At 43.7% G+C, this 19,774-nt stretch overlaps 1 protein-coding gene and 1 non-coding gene across 2 annotated transcripts; one reads left to right on the top strand and one right to left on the bottom strand.

Moving 5' to 3' along the window:
* Window positions 1-4,517: 4,517 nt before the first annotated feature.
* On the top strand, window positions 4,518-4,623 carry LOC120592073 (U6 spliceosomal RNA). The gene has a single exon (XR_005650040.1). It is a non-coding gene; the product is annotated as a U6 spliceosomal RNA (small nuclear RNA).
* Window positions 4,624-12,859: 8,236 nt separating this feature from the next.
* LOC120591442 (pollen-specific leucine-rich repeat extensin-like protein 2) lies at window positions 12,860-17,796 on the bottom strand. Its single transcript, XM_039848915.1, has 3 exons — window positions 17,709-17,796; window positions 16,849-17,442; window positions 12,860-13,151 (listed from the first exon to the last, which is right to left on the bottom strand). The coding sequence occupies exons 1-3, from the start codon at window positions 17,794-17,796 to the stop codon at window positions 13,069-13,071; spliced, it is 765 nt and encodes a 254-aa protein (XP_039704849.1). The 3' UTR covers window positions 12,860-13,068.
* Window positions 17,797-19,774: the final 1,978 nt, after the last annotated feature.

Genomic DNA, 19,774 nt, shown 5'->3' with positions numbered 1-19,774 from the left:
ATTCAACCTTGGTTAAGATTATAGCCGAAGTCAGAGGGTATACATTTCAAAAATGATTAAGGAACTTTAAGAAAATGAAAATACTATTATCATCAATGCTTTGAAAATACCAAGCCCAGAGCTAATCTTGAAGACACAATATAAACATTAGCTAAGTTGGAGTGAAGGCCCTTTAAAACCAAATCATAAAGTTGAGTTCTTAGATTGCCATAAGCATTCCTGTGAAATTCTATTGTAGCTGCAATGATTTACTGTTACATAATCCTCAGCCTAGAGACCACTATGACATTTGTTTTACCCTTTGCTATAAAAATTGAATTTACTCATTGTACATTTGTTATGGAAAATTTGGTTTACCATAACTCTTGTATTGTTTATTCCATTATCTATGAGTTCCTTGATCTTATTACAATTAACCAAGCCAGCACCATAAAAAGTGGCATAGAGTCAGTTGGGATTAGAAAGGGCAATGTAAATTTCTCCTTTTCACATAAGTCATGTAAGTTTTTGTGTGTTTTGTTCTGTTTTTAACGACAATAATAGCAGAATTACTTTTGAAATACAGTGGAGAACATTTTCTTCCAGCTGGGTCCTAGTATCTAGAAGAGCATGAGGTACTTGGTAGGTGTTTGGTAAATGTTTGTTGACTGACTTATTCCTTGACTCCTCATTAACACTATGAGGAAAAGTATCTGTTAGAATAAGTGTCAAGTGGAGGTCAAAATGTTATGGTGGACTTTTCCTTGAGGTCTCTGAAATATTTTTAATTAATTTGCTTCCAATATTTAATTTATATGACTGTATATTCTTTAAACATACAATATAGTATTATAAAGGAGGCTGAATTCAGTCAGAGATGGAATGAAGCCATTAACCATACCCTTTAAAACTGTTGATCCTGATAACTGATTCCAGCGTACATAGGGTTAATCATCTCATACAAATGAAGCAGTAAATTAGGAGGCCACAAGAAGGTAACAAAGGGCAGGGATTTATTGCAGAGCCATGAAATTCTAGTGATGTGGTAGGAATGACCTGATTCCTATTTAGGCCCAGGATGTATGAGCTAAAGGACAGAGAACATTCTTCCAAAGAACTGAATAAAGAGCTGGGAAATTTAAAAAGTTTAATCCAAAGCAGCAAAGAGAATAGATAGGTAGGAAACACTTAAAAGTCATGAATTCAGGGATCAGAGAACAATAGTGTTACTAGAAATGTTAAATGTAGGGCTGAAAACATTGAGGACCATGGAGAATATAAAACCAAGGTCATAAATCCCTAGAAATTCAAGATTCTGAGTATAGAAAGCAGAGGATGTATGGTCCAGTAAACCTGAGCTGCCCCTATCAGCCTGAACAAACTGCAGTAATTGCACATTTCTGAACTGAGTCCTGTAGTAAAGAAAAAACATTTTAGGTAACTGGGATTTCTCTAACTTCCTGCATTGCTTGTCATCCTAGAAGGCAGTAGCCACTTATTGTGTGATCTCAACATCTCTATCTCTTAGTTTCTTCATCTGTTAAACAGAGATAATGACAGCCCAAGGTAGTTGCTGTCATATGAAGGATTATGAAAGATTCGATACAGACCTCATATTATGGAAGGCTCAGTAAGGCTCATCCAGACAAAGAATAGCAAACATTTCCATTGTCAAGCTGGCAGTTTACGATGTACTCAACGAGCCAAACTTGAAGTTACATGATTCTTGACAAAATTTGGTTGGAGGGTGGTAATGTAGATATTTGCGTTACTTAAAATTTTTTACATAAACTGAGACTTTATTAATATTTTTATTATTCAACACCAAATTTCTACTAAATTTTAGTTAAATAAGTATTATTTAAATTAATTAAATGAGATGGGCACAAAGGACCTAGAGCAGACTTTGGTAAATATTTTTATCTGTCAGTTATTTCTGTTAACAAAACACTGAAAACTCAGTGCCTTAAAACAATAATAATTAGTTAAGTCTCACTCATCTGCCAGTCAGCTGGGGAGTTCACTAATCTAGGCTAGGTTTGGCTGGGCAATTCTACTAGTCTTAGCTAGGCTCACTCACACATCTGCAGCTGGCTAGAGACTGAATAATCTAGGCTTAATTTAGCTCGACTCCCCCTATCTTTTCATCTTCCTGAGATTAGCAAACCAGTCTTGGCAGTCCCTTTCATGGAAGTAGCAGAAGTCCAAGAAAGCAAGTGGAAACACATGAAAACTGTTGAGGTCCAGGATCGGAACCGGAGCACCATCACTACTGCTTCGTTCCATTGGCCAAGTCAAATCATATGCCAAAGTCCAGATTCAAGGATGGGGAAACAGAATCTGCTATCTGACATATTCTATGTGTCTTTTTTTCTTAATTATCTCCAACAACTAGAACCATGGTCCCCAAACTTTTTGGCTCCAGGGACCAGTGCTCCTATGAGAATCTAATGCTGATGATCTGAGGTGGAACTGAGGTGGTGATGCCAGTGCTGGGAAGCAGCTGCAAATACAGATGAAGCTTCACTAGCTTGCCTGCCACCCACCTTCTGCTATGCAGCCTGGTTCCTAACAGGCCACAGACCAGTACCAGTCCACAGCCCAGGAGTTGGGGACCCCTGAATAGAATATGGGTGCTCTAAGAATAGGGATCCTGTCTGTCTTATTCCTACTGCATTGATGAGGAAATTAAGGTATGAAGAGGTTGCAAAGATATGAAATGGTAGAGCCAGAACGAAAATAGTCTGGCTCTAAAGTTCATACTATTAATCATTACACTATATTACCTATCCTAATAAAATAAGTGCAAGTAATTGGATGCAGTAGAAGATTCTGGGCCCTAAATTAGACCCTAATATTGTAATGCTTTTTTAATGAAGCCAGAATGTCTACTGGAAGCATCAAATCGCTGTTTATTATTAAACGAGATGGTAACAGAGAAAAGAAGCATTAAGAAAACTGCACTTATTAGAAAGGCTAGAAGAGTCCATGAGACAACCTAGAAAGGTCATCTTTCCATCTCTCTGCCTCCAAGCAGGGCTGCACATCAGCCTCATTAGGAATACTACAATCAGCTGTCATTTTTAGTCTTCAGAGACTATTTCCACAACCACCTCTGGATATGTGTTAGTGTCTCATAATTTTGTCAGCAAGTTTTCTTAATGTGAGACCTTAATTGTTCAATTTAATTGCACTGTGACTTGAATCAGCTCTTCTTTGTTAAGCTTATATCAAGGGTTGCAAACTGGCAGACTGTGGGCTGAAACCAGCCTACAGAATATTTTGTTTGGCCTGCACTGACAAAGGTGTTTCCATAGTTGTCAATACTTAAAAATAAGGATAGTTACATTAAAATTTGAGCTCTTGTTAAAATAAGTTCCCTGAAATAATTTGCTCATATTCAGAATTTTTAATCTTTAAAAGTTTGATGGAAGTCATCTATAAAACCTTCTGAATTTGATGTTTTCTTTGGGGATGATGTTAACTGATTCAAGTTATTTAAAGATCATAAGACTATTCATTTTTTTCTATTTATTCTTGGGTCAATTTATGTGTTATATATTTCTATGAATTTAGTCATTTAAACTAAGTCTTCAAATGTATTGAGAAAAGTTGTTCACAATATCCTTTTATTATCATTATGTCTATAGCATCTGTACTTCTGTTTCTCTTTTCTTTCTTGTTGTTTATTTATCTCTTTTCTTTTTTTGTATAAAGTAATTTTGCCTGAAGTCTATTTTATTGCTATGAACCAATTTTGTTTCTCTTCTTGATTGAATATTTATTTATGTTAATAATTCTGCTCTTATTATTTCTAAAGTGTTATTTTTCTTTGGGTTTGATATACTAGGTTTATTATTAAATTTTTGAAGTTAGAATCTTAGATCATTACAGTTGATCCTTTCTTTTCTGAAATAAAAAGTTAAGATATAAATTTCTGAGTATCATTTTAACTGTACCTCACAAGTTTTTATATTTAGTGTTATATTGCTCAATTCTAAATTTACATCATTTTTCTTTGACCTATGATTTGTGGTGGATTTGGTAAACTGGCATTTATCATCAATGTAAAGCTTCTTTGTAGTTGCCTTCCAATCCTTCAGAGCCTGGAAACATAAAAGCATCATATGTCAGACTCCCTTGCAGCTACAATTCTAGATGTGACTTAAGTTCTTCCATTGGATGCACCAACATATGATTTGAAAGGTACAACAAAAGAAAGCCATTGGAGTGGTCTTTAAAAATAACAACATAGCAGCCTCCTGAGCTTCTCTCCTCCCACAGATGCACTGGATGAATAGCTACACATGGAGCAATTCCCTCTGAAAGAAATCCATAAAATACCTGAGTGACACTTATTCACTGGGTAAACAAAAAAATATACAAATAAAAATGGGTAAGAAAGGCTGACACACACTCTCACCATAAACCCCACTACAGCATACACCTGGAGGAAACCCCTAAATCCCCGCTTCTTCCTGAGGAGTGAAAAATTGGACCCCACATTTAGAGGTTCAACTTTTAAGACTCCCACCCAAGTGCTCACTCCAGCAGCACATATATTAAAACTGGAACAATACAGAGGAGATTAAATGGCCCCTATGTAAGGGTTACATGCAAATTTGTGAAGTATTCTATATTTTTGCACAGAAAATACAGTCAATAATATTGTAATAACTTTACACAGTGACAGATAATTACTAGACTGTGCAGAGAAAGAAAGATGACCATAGTCAGGCTCCCTCCCAACACACTTAGCAGCTAACTTCTGAGCAGAAGTGACTCAGCACTTCTCCCCTTATGTAACCATGTACCTGGTATGCATACACGGGCTTCTATTATCTGGTAGTGTGCCACTATTGTTTAACCTGTATACAAAAGTTGCTGCCACCCTTTGTGGTTGGCTGTGCACTTGTTGGAATAAAGAGTTATGTCACAGTTGCCTATGACTCCCTGCATTTTCTTCCAACTGCCCAAGCCTTGTACCCCTCACCTCAGAACTGTGAATTTGCAGCAACACACTTGAAGTAGCTGGCAGGATTCCCAGGTAAGGGAGCTGTCTTCCCCACCAGAGGATGGGAGGAACATGTGGCCCCCACAGAGCACATGGTATTCTGTGGTGGCAGTATTGATGACTTGGACCCCACCTGAGCTGTGGGAGGCAAATGATGGGTCCCCGATATATATTGAGAAGGCACTACACTCCCTGGGAGAGCAGCATGGAAAAAGCATGGGCCGTGGCCAAGTGGGCTGGGTGCTTTTAACAGCTTTGAAGCAGAATATGAACAAAGCTCTAGCGGAGGCCATGCAGGTACAGAAGCTTCAGCAAAAGGCAGATGACTTGGACACGAGAGTGCAACAATTGGTGCAACAAAGGGTACAAGAGGTCTACCCTCAGAGTTACCTTCAGAGGTAAGGGAAGATATCCTGGAGGAAGTCCATCCGCAAGTACAGCCCAGCATACACCAAAAGGTAAAGCATAAACAATCCCTTGGTCCTGGTTGGGTACCAGCTGGAGGCCCCATGGTGACAGAATTCACCACATATGCTCCATATACACCCACGTAATTGCAGGATTTGGGAAAACAATGTGACCTGGTGAACCATCGCCAGCCTGGATGCTGCACCTTTGGGACAAGGGGGGCTGACAGTATCTCATGCTCCCCTGACGAGATGAAGAAATTGGCATCCATAACTGTACAGCCCTCATTATGGCAGCGTCTGCAGAACAGTCACCCCTTGGCTCAAGGACAAGAGAACCATACCCTGATGGAATGGCTTACTTTCACTGTATGGACAGTTTGAAATGAAGCCGGAGAATTCCTAGAGCATGTGAGTAAATGGCAAATGTAGGCTGAATTAGTGTAGATCATTCATGAACTGGACATGTGACAAGCTACGTTCAATTTGAATATGCAGGGACTGGATGATGAACAGTTTATGAATGGCATGCAGGATCTAGTGTTAGGGACTGCCCCTTCTACCACTTTTGGATTGTTAGTTGCTATCTTGGCTCCCTATGAGGGGAAACGTATACATGAAGTGACTACAGCAATGGCTGCACTGAGAGACGTAAAGGAGAGACACCATGAGGGCAGAGACATAAGTGTCCAAATGGTAATGCCCAGACCCCCAAGGGCCAAGAAGAAAAAGAAAGGTCCTATGCAGGGTCCTGTTTAGGTCACCAGAACACAAATGTGAACTGATTTTCTAGCTGCGGGACTTGATCAAGACAAGATAGACCGCAAGTCTAGTGCAGTGTTATTAGAATTGTGGCGGCAATTAAAATCAAAACAACAATTTAGGTGTGGACAGAAACCTCCTGCTGAAAGGGTTAGGCTGGTGGCCCTGAAGGACTTTTTGAAACCCCAGAACTCTCTGTTGACCCTGTATGATTAGGGAGAAGGCCAAGGTGCCCATTTGGAGGGGACAGACCGCATGTAGAATTGGCAATCCACTGGTCCCCACAGAATGTGCAGAGTCCTAGCACTGGTGGATACCAGGGCCAACTGGAGTCTTATCTAAGATTCCTTAGACCGGCCACTTATATAAACGGCTATGGGGGTAAGACTATTAAGACCAAAGCTGCGACTTTGCCTCTTGAAATAGGACATTTGCCCCCATGTCTGTATAAAGTACATGTTTCTCCAGTGCTGGAATAGATCCTAGAGGTGGATGTGTTGCAAGGACTCAATCTACAGACCTCTGATGGTGAATTCCGTCAGCAAGTCCAGATGGTGAAGAATGTGGAGTGGGGACATACTCATCACTTGCCACAGAAAGTGCCAGAACTGAGGCTCATTGTCAACGTTAAGCAATATCACTTGTTTGGTGGACATGATGAAATCAGGGCTACAATTCAAGAATTGGAGAAAGCTCAGAATGTGCACCTAACTCATAATCCTTATAATGCCCCTCTGTGGCCAGTGAAGAAGCCTAATGGCTCGTGGAGAATGACTTTAGACTATCAGGAATTGAATAAAGTGACTCCCCCACTGCATGCAGCGGTATCATCCATCCATGAGCTAATGGATCAACTGACTATAAGGCTGGGAATGTATCACTATGTCTTGGATTTGGCTAACGATTTTTTCTCCATAGATTTAGCTCCCAAAGGTCAAGACTAATTTTCCTTCATGTGGGAAGGAAGACAATGGACTTTTGTGATACTACCCCAAGGCTACTTACATAGCCCAACAATTTGCCATGGATTTGGCAACCTGGACCTGACCAGAAGTGGTAGAATTGTTTCATTATATTGATGATATCACGTTAGCCTCTTCTTCCCTTACAGATCGAGAACAAGCAGCACTGGTGCTATTGTAGCACCTGAAAACGTGGCTGGGCAGTAAACTCAACTAAGGTTCAGTGACCTGGCTTATCTGTCAAATTCTTGGGTGTTGTCTGGTTGGGTAAGACGAAAGTTATCTATGATGCTATAGTTGATAAGATATAAGCATATCCATGACCCACTACAGTTAAAGAATTGCAGAATTATGTGGGTCTTTTAGGATACTGGATAGTGTTTGTGGCCCACCTAGCACAGCTAGCATGGCCGTTTTATGGCCTGCTTAAGAAGGGAGCTACTTGGGACTGGGATGAAATGGTAGAGAAGGAGTTTACCACCATCAAACAAGTGGTGCAGCAAGCCCAAGACTTACACGTAACAGATCCAGGTAAACTTTTTGAGTTGGACATACATATAACAGCAGAAGGATATGGCTGGGGCTATGACAACATTCAGAACAAACTAGGACCCCTGTGGGTTTTTGGTCCCAACTATGGAAAGGCTCAGAGAGCCAGTATTCCCTAACAGAGAAGCAATTAGCAGCTGTATATGCAGCCTTGCAAGCCAATGAGGCAGTGACTGGCATGGCCAAAGTGCAGGTGTGCACCACTTACCCTATCTTACAAGGTTGGTTATGCACAGGGATACAGGCCTCCAAAACACGAGTGGCCCAAACCCCTACCTTCATGAAATGGGGTGCCTATCCGGAATAATGGAGTACCATAGCTGCTAGTCCTCTGGCCATGGAATTACAGGCGGTTTTAGGCTCAGTTGAATTTACCACTGACAATATACTGGATGCTGCAGTTCCTACAGATTTAGGAGTGCCCCCCTACAAAGAAGGGAAGCCATCCATACCCCCTGATGCATGGTACACAAATGGGTCCAGTAGGGGGCAGGGAGCCAAGTGGGTAGCTATTGGGGTACAACCAGCTACTGACCATATTTGCTATGATACCGGTAACGAGCCGAAGCAACCAATGGGCTGAACTGTGGGCTGTATAGTTGGTTATAGCTCATGAAGATGGCCCATTGACTATTTGTACTGATAGTTAGGTGACGTTTAAAGGCTTGACATTATGGTTGCCTACGTGGAAATGGCAAAACTGGCTAATGGGCCATAGGCCTTTATGGGGACAAGCCATGTGGCAAGACCTGTGGGAGAGAGGACAAGAAAAGGACATAACTGTCTATCATACTATAGTCGTGTCCCCTTGATAACTCCAGGAAATGTTGAGGCGGTGCATTCTCGCGTGTGCGGTGGCTAGAAAAGGCTCCTGCCATTGACGTGGCACACTGGCTCCACAGACAATTGCAGCACTTGGGTTCTAAAACTATGTGGACAGTGAAGCAACAGTGGAACCTTCCCCTGAAATGGGAAGATATCACAGATGCCTGTGCCAAGTGCCCCATGTGCAGCAGAATATGCCACATCCTCGCTGCATGAAATGGGAGCATGAGCAAATAACAAGGAGAAGGATCACCCTGTGGAACATGTTGTGGGGCCTGAACAAGCGACCTCGAGCTGGAGATCCTTTGTGGCCCCAATCCAATTAATTACAGGTAACTACAACTAAAACTCTGTTGAAACTTGGTCATGGACTCAATGGTAATATACTCCTACCTACCCCTACTTGTCTGAAAAGATGAAAAACAGTGCAATGGACTTGGCCATGGAAAATAAAAGCCCCGCATTGCCAGTGGGTAGGCCTAATAGCCCCATGGAGCAAGGGACTAGAGGTAAACTTACAGGTCATTCCTTGGGTAATGGCTGACTAGCCACACAAGTAACTGCGAGATATCCCATAGGAGAGATGGATGAAAAAGAAAATACCATCTTATGGGAAACCTTTGTGTTGTCACTGTGGCCTTTCATGAGCTCTCCCATATTGTGTCATGTTGACACAGTGGGATCAATGCCCCAAGAGGAACGGGTAAGGTACTGCCAGCCAGGCCGGCCCGCCTCGGCAGCAACAAGCTTATCACAAAATAAGATGTTAGCATGCATCTTGCCTGATGGAAAAGACTTACCTTTGTACCATTGTGCTCCCTTTCTTTCCAACCTTAAGCTATTTTATGTGAATATCGTGGTTGATTGGGCACATACCTATGCTACAATTGTGAATGTCTCACACTGTTGGGTCTGCACAGTTTCCTGTCAGCGCTACTGCAGGATTGTCCTGGTGTATACATATAGCTGATGTCACAGCATGGGGGTGGCTGGCCCACTGGGGACCCCAGGCACCCGACTGGACCATCATCGTACTCGAGTTGATAGACCCTTACTGGGGTACTCGGAATATGATGGATGGTCATGGTTCACTAGTGAAGGGGTGGAGGTGACTGAGGATGTGACTCATTATATTGAAAGAAACATGGGGTCCTGACTGCTAGGGTGGGTGCCACATCCCCTATGCCAAAATATAACTACTGTTTTATCTTCCACACGTTGGTGGACAGGACAAAAGTATGCCAGTATCCACCCAACTATGATTTTGCCCCCAGGAAGCCTATGGGTATGTAGGGCCCATGGATGGCTCTATATTCCCTTGAATTGGACAGGCTGCTGTACTTGGGGAAGCCCATATTTGCCAGCAACTGTTCGGCAAGCGCTCCCACAGTGCCCCCTAAATTGGGATGCATATTATTCGCAACATATCCGCATTAAATAGACTGCATGGTGGTATTACACCTTCGCCATCTTTCCACCTGTGGCAGATGATATGGTTGTTGAAATGAAAGTGACGGCTTTGGCAGAACATACTGCCCGAGCCTTGAATTATACTCATAAAGCCCTTAGTTTGGTAACTAATGAAGTAGATCAAATTAGAAAAGTTGTCTTGCAAAATCGCATGGCTTTGGATATCTTAACTGTTGCCCAAGGGGGCACTTGTGCCATTCTCCACACTGAATGTTGTATTTATATCCTGGACCACTAGCACAATATCTCATAAGCTTTGGCAGTTCTCTCCCAAGAAATACAGAAAGTCCAGAGGCTCACTGGGGATCCTCTGCAGGAGTGGTGGGCAAGCCTAACATTCACTTGGCGCTGGATCTTAGCTCTCCTAAGAAGTATAACCTGCCTCCTAGTGGCATGTTGTTGTTCCCTGTATTGTTGTTGTGGCCTGTGAGGATCCTCAAAAAACTAAGAATTGATCTACTATATGATCCAACAATCCCTCTACTGGGTATTTACCCCAAAGACTTGAAAACTCATTTTCATAAAGATACTTGCACACTGATGTTCATAGCAGCATTATTCACAGTGGCCAGGACATGGAAGCAACCGAAGTGTCCTATGATAGATGACTGGCTAAAGAAGCTGTAGTACATATATACAATAGAATATTACTCAGCCATAAGAAGAGATGAAATACTGCCATTTGCAACAACATGGATGGACCTTGAGATATCATGCTCAATGAAATAAGCCAGACAGAAAAAGTTGAAAATCACATATCACTCACATGTGGGATATAAACCTAAAAGCAACAAATGAACAGGAGAAACAAACAAAGACTCATGGACATGGTTACCAGAGGGTAGGGGGGAGGTTGGAGGGGAGAGGTAGATGGGGTAAAGGGGGTTAAATATGTGGTGACAGAAAGAAATCTAACTATGGGAGGTGAACACATAATGTGAATATATATAAGCCTTACTGTTAAAATGTACAGCTGAAACTTACCGGATTTCGTTAACCAATGCAACCATAAAAAAAAGTTAATTAATTAATTTAAAAAAAAAAAAAAGAATCAATGGTTGCTAACTTCGCACGGAGATTTTGAGATAAAAGAAGTCTCATTACATAGCATTTTGTCAAAGGCTTCAAACCTTACTGTGATCCAGCCTCTGCATCCAGCTTCCAGTCTACAGAGAACATGGAGTTCAGAAGAACACAACACATGACATGCACACACAATCACAAGATCCAAACTACAGGTCAAGCGACCCAGGCTGTGCAACCAATAAATTTTAAAGAAAAGAAAGAGATGGCAGGGGGAACTAAGATAAAATAATTACTTGAGAGATATATCAGATCAATTTTACAATGGGGGACACATTTAACTAGAGTGTCTAGCTAGAGACCAACTAGAGAGAAATGAAAGAAATGCAAAGAAGTAATTGCTATAAAAGAATAGTTACTTTTGAAGGGACGGAAGCAGTTGTGTTAGGATGTTCACGCAAGGTGGATGTTCACCTTGTAATAATTCACTAAGCTATATTTTTGTTTTGCATAATTTTCTTATCTAGCTGAATTTTACAATAAAAAGATGAAAAAGGTGGGGGAAATTATTCATATCTCAAAATATTATCGCACTGCACAGTCTTTATTGGTCCAAGCCCACATGGAACATTACATAGCTATCACAATTAGTCTTTAAGAAACCCAAGGAAACCTCATACCACTCTTTCATAAACATATGGATACAGATATATATAGGTCTTTCATACTTGTGTATATATGTGTGTTGTGGCACGAATGATTCTGAGACCCACGGAGCCAATTGAGATTAATTATGAGCCTTTATTAGCCGGCCAGCGACTGACTCTCTACCACGCACAGTTAGAGGAGATCAGCCCCGAGCTTCCAGAGGAGGCAGCTTATAAAGCCTCCTACTACATCCTTGAATAAGCAGATTACAAGAAGCAGAAGTTAGCCGTTAACGTTTTGTACAAAGATAAATGAATCCGGGGAACTCTCAGATCAAACAGGGCCTAGTAGACAGTTTTATTATCTTTACCTTGGAATGTTGCACTTCTCTTGGGGCTGGCGCCTGGAGATATCATCTCCCTGTAACTGAGTTACTGCTCTCCCTGGGGGCTGGCATCTGGAGATACTGCCTCCCTGAAACTGGAGAATTTCCACTTTTACATTCCCCACTGGTTTTCGTGGGAATTCAAACCATTGAATCTTCAACCTGGAGTGGCTGGTAATGAGTTCTGAGAACCAAGAGTTTTACTGCCTGTACCCGCTTCTTAACATAGGTAGTTATCTAATTAATTATACAGGGCCCGAACAAAAGGCCCAGGAAGACTAGAATAAGGGGGCCTGTGATGGCCGTAAGGAGAGTTGTTAACCAAGGGGTATTATTAAAAAGTCCTTCATACCAAGATTCTCCACGCCTAAGTCGTTCTTCTCTGTTTTTAACCCTCTGTTTTATTAGTGCTAAGCTGTCTTATATAATTCCAGAACGGTTGGCATAAAAACAGCAAGTTTCACCTAGTGCTATGCAAAGGCCTCCTTGTTTTAGGAACAGAAGGTTTAGTCCTCTTCTGTTCTGCAGGACTACTTTAGCCAGGGAGTTGAGAGAGGTCTCAAGGTGATTGATAGAATTTTCAAGAGTTGATAGGTCTTCTTTTATTTGTTGGCTTAAGGCCTTATAGTTGGAACTTCCCGTAACAAGGGCTGCTGTTCCTACTGCAGCAGATCCTGCTACTCCTATTCTTATTAAAAGGGGAACTAAAATAGGGACCCTTTTCACTCTGGCCTCTAATATTGAAAGTGCTTTTGCCCCACCCCCACCAGAGTAAAAGTAGACCTGAGGAATGACATGAATTAGGACACAAAATCCAGCATTTTTTTCGCTAGTAGTTAAGGTTGATGAGGATTCCCTCTTACATTATTAATAGCAATTAATCTAATTATAATTAAACCCGGGAGAGTCTTATCTTGAGAGGGTCTCCTGTTAGGCGGACACACCATTTCTCAGTCTCTGGTGGTGGTTGAGCAGCCTTGATGTGGGTGTGATGAATCCAATGACATCTCCCAGCAACCTTGACCGCGGTGGGAGTGGCGAGGTTTAAGTGATTGTCCAGGGCTCTCCTGGGCGGCGGAGATTAAGTGTTGAATCTCCTTCCTTGCAGAGTGTAGTGCCTATAAGGACTTAAGTAGTAAGAAATTGTGAATTTCAGTCGCCACTTCTACCCCTATCTTAGGCAGAAGAGTCAGCGGTCTCCCAAACATGATTTCATATGGGGTGAGGCCTTGGAGGTGAGGGGTACATCTCACCCTAAGAAGGGCAAAGGAGAGAAGGCTCACTCAATTCTCGCCAGTTTCAAGTTTAAATTTGGTTAAAGTTTCCTTTACAGTTCTGTTCATTCTTTTTACCTGGCCTGAACTCTGAGGTCTATATATACAGTGTAGTTTCTAATTAATGCCTAATATTCTGGCTAAGGTTTGACTTGTTTTGGCGATGAACGGAGGGCTATTGTCAGACCTTAATATTAATGGCAAGCCAAATCGGGGTACTATTTCTGATACTAATTTCTTAGCTACTACCTGAGCGGTTTCTCTCCTAGTTGCGAAGGCTTCAGCCCATCTTGAGTAGGTGTCGATGAACACGAGTAGATACTTAAATTCAAAAGTTCCAGGGCTTACTTCTGTAAAGTCTAGTTCCCAATGTTCCCCCGGGCTTGGCCCCTTAGTCTTGATCCAATTTGCACTTTAACAGGAGGCCCAGGGTTAACTTGGGCGCAAATATAACATCTTGTTGTTACCTCTTTGGCAGTTTTGTATAGTCCTGGGATATAATAGTCTCTTTTCAAAGGTTCAATCAACTTTGTTCCTCTTAGGTGGGTGCTCTGATGGACTAGTGAGATTAGTTTCTGACCTAAGGCACCGGGTACTAGGGTGCATCCATCTGGGAGGCAAATCTACCCAGTGGGTCTTTTTACTCCCTTTAGCTTACTGCATAATTCAAGTTCACCCTGGGTGTAGACAGGTGAGTCTGGAAGTGTTCTGGGGGGCAGAACTGGAAGAATGTCAATGGGCCCCACTGGTTTTTGGGCAGCTTCCTTTGCAATTCGGTCGGCAAAGGCATTTCCCCGGGCTATCTCACACTCAGCTCTCTGGTGACCTGAACAGTGTATGATAGCCACTTTCTTAGGCAGCCAGATGGCTTCCAGGAGAGCTAGGATCTCTTCTCTGTTCCTGATTTCCTTCCCCCCCTGAGGTGAGTAGTCCTCTCTCTTTACAGAGTGCCCTATGAATATGTGCAGTAGCAAAGGCATACCTGCTGTCTGTATAGATGTTAACTGTCTTCTCCTTACCCCATCGGAGCACTTGGGTCACAGCGATGAGTTCGGCTCGCTGGACTGATGTTCCGTGGCTCAGGGCCTGAGGCCAGATGACAGTCCCTCCAGCAACTACTGCCGCCCCAGCATACCTGACTCCCTCTGCGACGAAACTGCTTCCATCGGTGTACAGTGTGGCATCCGGCTGTGGCCACGGGACGTCAATCAGGTCTGGCCTGAGGCAGGCGATGTTATCCAAAAGTTCAAGACAATCATGTAATGGCTGCTGAGGGTCATCATCAGGCAAAAGGGTGGCTGGGTTAAGAACAGAAGTGGTCAAGAATTGTACTTGTGGGGGATTAAGGAGAAGAATCTGGTATTGAGTGATCCGTGCATTTGAAATCCAACGATCAGGGGGGCTGCGGAGCATGGTTTCCACTGCATGGGGGGCTATAATTTGGATAGTCTGCCCTAAAGTCAACTTCAGGGCTTCTTTGGTGAGGATGGTGTGGCTGCAATGGCCCGCAAGCAATTAGGCCACCCGGCTGCAACACAGTCCAGTCTTTTGGAGAGGTATGCAACGGGTCTCTTCCATGGTCCTAGAGTCTGGGTGAGGACTCCCTTTGCTATGCCTCTAGTTTCAGTCACAAAGAGTTGGAACGGCTTGTCTAAAGTAGGCAGAGCCAAAGCAGGGGCTGTGGTCAAGGCTGTTTTTAGGGCCTCAAAGGACTTTTTCTTCTTTCTCTCAGTGCAAGTCCTCAGACCTTTCCCCAGTGCTGGCATACAGGGGCTTGGCTAACTCTGCAAACCCTGGGATCTACAGCCTGCAGTAGCCTACGACTCCAAGAAACTCTCGGACCTGCCGCTTAGTGGTGGGTTGGGGTATTTTTAAAATGGCCTCAATTCTGCTTGATGACAGAGTCCGGTGGCCTCCTTGCAGCTTATATCCTAAATACGCTGCCTGGGAAGTGCAGAGTTGAGCTTTCTTAGCAGACACCCGGTATCCCTTAGCCTCTAATTCTTGTAATAAATCTTCAGTGGCCCGCTTACATTTTACTTCTGTTGTAGCGGCTAAGAGTAAATCATCTACATATTGTAAAAGAACAGTCTCTGGATGTCTCTGACGAAAGTCAATGAGGTCCCGGCTCAGAGCCTCGTCAAACAAAGTGGGTGAGTTCTTAAATCCCCATGGCAGTCTAGTCCAAGTCAATTGTCCTGAATACAGTTTATCAGGGTCTTCCCCTTCAAATGCAAATAGTGGTTGACTCATCTTTGCTAGGGGGAGAGTGAAGAAAGCGTCCTTTGAATCAAGGACGGTGTACACCTGGTGGCTAGGTGGCAGTTGGCTGAGGAGGGTGTACGGGTTGGGAACGATGAGGGGTTGGGAACGATGAGATGTATGGTTTCAACTAGCTTATTTACTTCTCTGAGGTCCTGTACTGGCCTGTAGTTTTGGGTACCCAGTTTCTGAACTGGAAGCAGCGGGGGTATTCCAAGGCTAATGGCAGGAGACTAAGATCCCTTCGTTTAAGAGCCTCCGAATATGCACTGCAATACAGGATTTAGCACAACAGTAGGAGGCTGATGGACTGCTAATCTGGGTGGGTTAGTCTCCGCCCACACCCGAGGGATCTTGCACAGCAGTTTTTTTTAACAGTGATGCATTAGGGGAAGGATCGAAAACAGGCTCCTCTAATAAAAGGTATTCTTCAGAGAGGGGGGCAAGTGAGCATTATTGCAGATGGAGTGGCCCCCAGAGTTAGTTCAGTGTGTCCTTCCTTAAAAGAGATGGTGGCCTGTAATTTTTGTAGTAAGTCTCTTTCCAGTAAGGGGTACGGGCATTCAGGCATAACCAGGAACGAATGAGTGATGGTCCCTTTTCCTAGGTCGGTAGGGGGCCTTTTGTATTCTGCAAGACTGAGTACGTAGCCCCTGTGTCCACTAAAAAGTTTACAGATTGGCCCCCAACTTGCAATGTTACCCTGGGCTCTTGGGGGCTCATAATGTAGGAGCCTTGACTTCCTCATTCTGCATCATCTAACATAATGAGTGGGGCCTTTTTCCCCCGGGCCCTGGCCCTTTTCGGGGCATATGTTCTTCTAATGTCCTTTCTTCTTACAGTATGCACATTGGTCCTTTTTAAGTTATTCCGACCCCAGTCCTGCCTTTCCCTCGGGGCGTCGGCTTGGCCTTTGGCCGGTGGTGACTTATCCTGTCCAACAAACATAACCTTCTGGACCTCATCCCTGTTGTTGAACACCTTCTGGGCAATCTCGAGAAGCTTAGATAAATTCTCTCCTTCAAATCCTTCTAGTTTCTGTAATTTCTTTCTGATATCTGGGGCCAACTGACTAACAAAGGCTAGATTAATGGCTCGCCGATTATTTGGGTCCTCCGGTTCAATGGGAGTATACAGTCTATAAGATTCTAGTAACCTAAGAATGCTGCAGGCGACTCATCTTTAGTCTGAATAATCTCACTTACTTTGGATAAATTAACTGGTCAGCGAGCTGCTGCCCGGATGCCTTGGAGTAACAACTGGCGATACCTCAGGAGAGCCTCCTTACCTTGATCGGTGTTGGGATTGCAGTTGGGTTGGGTGCTGGGAAATACAAGTTGTACCCGTGCAGGGTCAGTGGTGGGCTGCCCAGTGGGGTCCGAGACCCCTCTTGCAGCTTCCCTTAGAATGCGTTCCTTCTCCTCTGTAGTGAACAAAACCTGTGAGAGCTGCTGGCAATTATCCCACATGGCTTGGTGGGTGAAGAAGATGGATTCTAAAAGGGAGGTCAAGCCTTGGGGTTTTTCTGAGAAGGACAGAGTTTGCAACTTCCAATTATACAGATCACTAGTTGAAAAGGGGACATACACCATGAAAGAGGTCTGGGTGTCTCCCCCAGGTGGGGCTATCTGTCGGACAGGCGCCAGGACAGCTGCAGGTTGCGACGAATCGGGGATGGGGTCCGGATCCTGTGGAGGGTAGTAGACAGCCCCCGTCCGAGTGTGTGGTGGGCTCCGAAGAGGGGCTGCCTCCCGAGACTCAGGGGGCTTAAAGTGGTTACCAGGAGAATAATAGGGAGGGGGATTGGGGATCTCCGGATCTTCCGGAGAGTCCTGTAAAACAGGTTCAGGGGGTTTCTGAGGTGCGGAAGTGCTCGTTGGCCCTGCCAGAAGAACCGTATGAGAGGCAGGCGCCGGCAGAGAGTCTGACTTACCCTGACAATCTTTTCGATACTTAGGAGCATCAGACACAACATCTATCCAAACATTTATGTATGGAGCCTGATCAGGGTGACCAGGGTTCCCATAAACAACACTCCTGACTCTGAAGGCAGTCTGCAAATCAAAGGAACCCTCAGATGGCTATCCGACTCCAAAGGCTGGCCAGTCTACCTGGCAAAGCCTCTGGAGATAGAATGGAGTGACTGACAACCCATAACTTTGGGCCGTCTTCTGAAATCCTTAAAATTGTCCACAAGACACCGCAAGGGAGTGGGGTTAGAAGAAGCATGTCCCATGGCAGTGGGGATGGATGTGAATAAGAATAAAAGTCCTGGGAAAGATAAGAATGTTAGACAAGGTCCGCTTGGTGACTAGGTGGCCACTCGGGCGGTGCTGAAGCAGCAAGAAATCCTGTAAAAGGAAGAGTTAATAAACTGAAAATCACAAAAATCACAAGAGATATTCAGAGACCAGAGCGATCAGACAATCAGACAAACTTGACGGAGGACCAAGGCAATAGGAGGGCAACAGTACATTCGACCGGTCCGGACTAACATACACAATACAGACAGACAAAACAGACTACAGATAACACAAAACGCTAGCGTATCAGAAACCGAATCCGAAACAGGTACTGGGTCAGGATCTGACGTCTCAGACCTGACCGTACTAGGGAAGTTGTGCCGCGTCCAGCCTTCCACTAGTTCTCAGGGCCCACAGGCAGAAACAGGTCTAAGATTACTCTTAGACAAACTCACCGGTGAGACAGGAACAGAAACAGGTCTAAGATTACTCTTAGACTAACTCACCGGTGAGACAGAAACAGAAGGCTCGCGTCCAATTTTCAGGAATATTTGTCCACCGGTCTCTCTGATCTAAGGCCGCCCGGCGTCTGGGGCTGAGGATCATCTCTCAGCGGCCGCCCCCTGGACGCAGTTGTGCCCCGCCTGGAGCAACTGGGGCCGTGGGTCTTAGGGAAAACTTCCCTTCTCTCTCTGGGGAGGATCTCGCTGGGGCCTCCAAATGTTGTGGCGCGAATGATTCTGAGACCCACGGAGCCAATTGAGATTAATTATGAGCCTTTATTAGCCGGCCAGCGACTGACTCTCTACCGCGCACGGTTAGAGGAGATCAGCCCCGAGCTTCCAGAGGAGGCAGCTTATAAAGCCTCCTACTACATCCTTGGATAAGCAGATTACAAGAAGCAGAAGTTAGCCGTTAACGTTTTGTACAAAGATAAATGAATCCGGGGAACTCTCAGATCAAACAGGGCCTAGTAGACAGTTTTATTACCTTTACCTTGGAATGTTGCACTTCTCCTGGGGCTGGCGCCTGGAGATATCACCTCCCTGTGACTGGAGAATTTCCACTTTTACATATGTACATAGAGTTAGAGTGACAGTAACTTCAATTTATTAACTATGAACTTCAAACAATACCCAGAATGTAGAATAAAGGGAGGAAAGAAAACTAGATTTCTCCCTGTCAGTCTGCACGTGCTCTAATCTCTAGACACACCTGACCACTCCCTTATTTCAAGGAAAATGCCCGTTCTTCTCCCAGATGGAGACCTCGTTCCTGTTGTTCCCTCATTGGAACACCCAGCACCTCCTTACAGCATAGCTGCATTTGCCGCTTTTCCGAGACCCCACTGATCTTTATCTGAATCTGAGCTCTTCCTTTTCTAAGCCCCATCACCATCTGGTACTCTTTTCATGGGATTTATCTTGATCTGTCTCATTTTACAATTACTTCCACTCCTCCTGGATGATACGATTATAAATTCACCGCAAATAGAAACTGTATAACTCATTCTATGGGTTCCTTTAAAGATGAGCACGATATCTTGGACATTATAGTAATCGATAAGCTTTTCTTTTTTAATTAATTAATTTATTTTTAATTCTTTAATGTCACCACATATTTGACCCCTTTTACCGCATCTACCTCCCAAGCTTTTTTTTTTTTTAAGTAGAAGAAATTTGTCTTGTCTTTCTTGATTGATAATTAGGTTAACTGTTTGCATCATTGCTTTTTTAACAGTCATATTGCTCATTCTGTGATAACGGAACATTGATTTTACTTCATATTTAGTTATAAGTCATAAAAAGCTGTAATTTGTCAGCTTCTTTGTGATAGACCAAAAAGAAGTATCAAGAATTGGCCAAGTGCCCTAGAAAGCTTTGGCTTTGAGGATAAGCTCTGGTAGTGCTGGCAGCACCGTTCCAGCAGAGGGCAGCAGAGGGCCGAGGGAAGGGCCGCTACCTGCTGCAG

Source organism: Pteropus medius, unplaced genomic scaffold (assembly GCF_902729225.1).
Source record: "Pteropus medius unplaced genomic scaffold, Ma_sr-lr_union100, whole genome shotgun sequence".
In the NCBI taxonomy this organism is placed as follows: Eukaryota; Metazoa; Chordata; class Mammalia; order Chiroptera; family Pteropodidae; genus Pteropus; species Pteropus medius.
The sequence above is the reverse complement of the archived record's forward strand: the minus strand, read 5'-3'. Positions and strand labels throughout refer to the sequence as shown.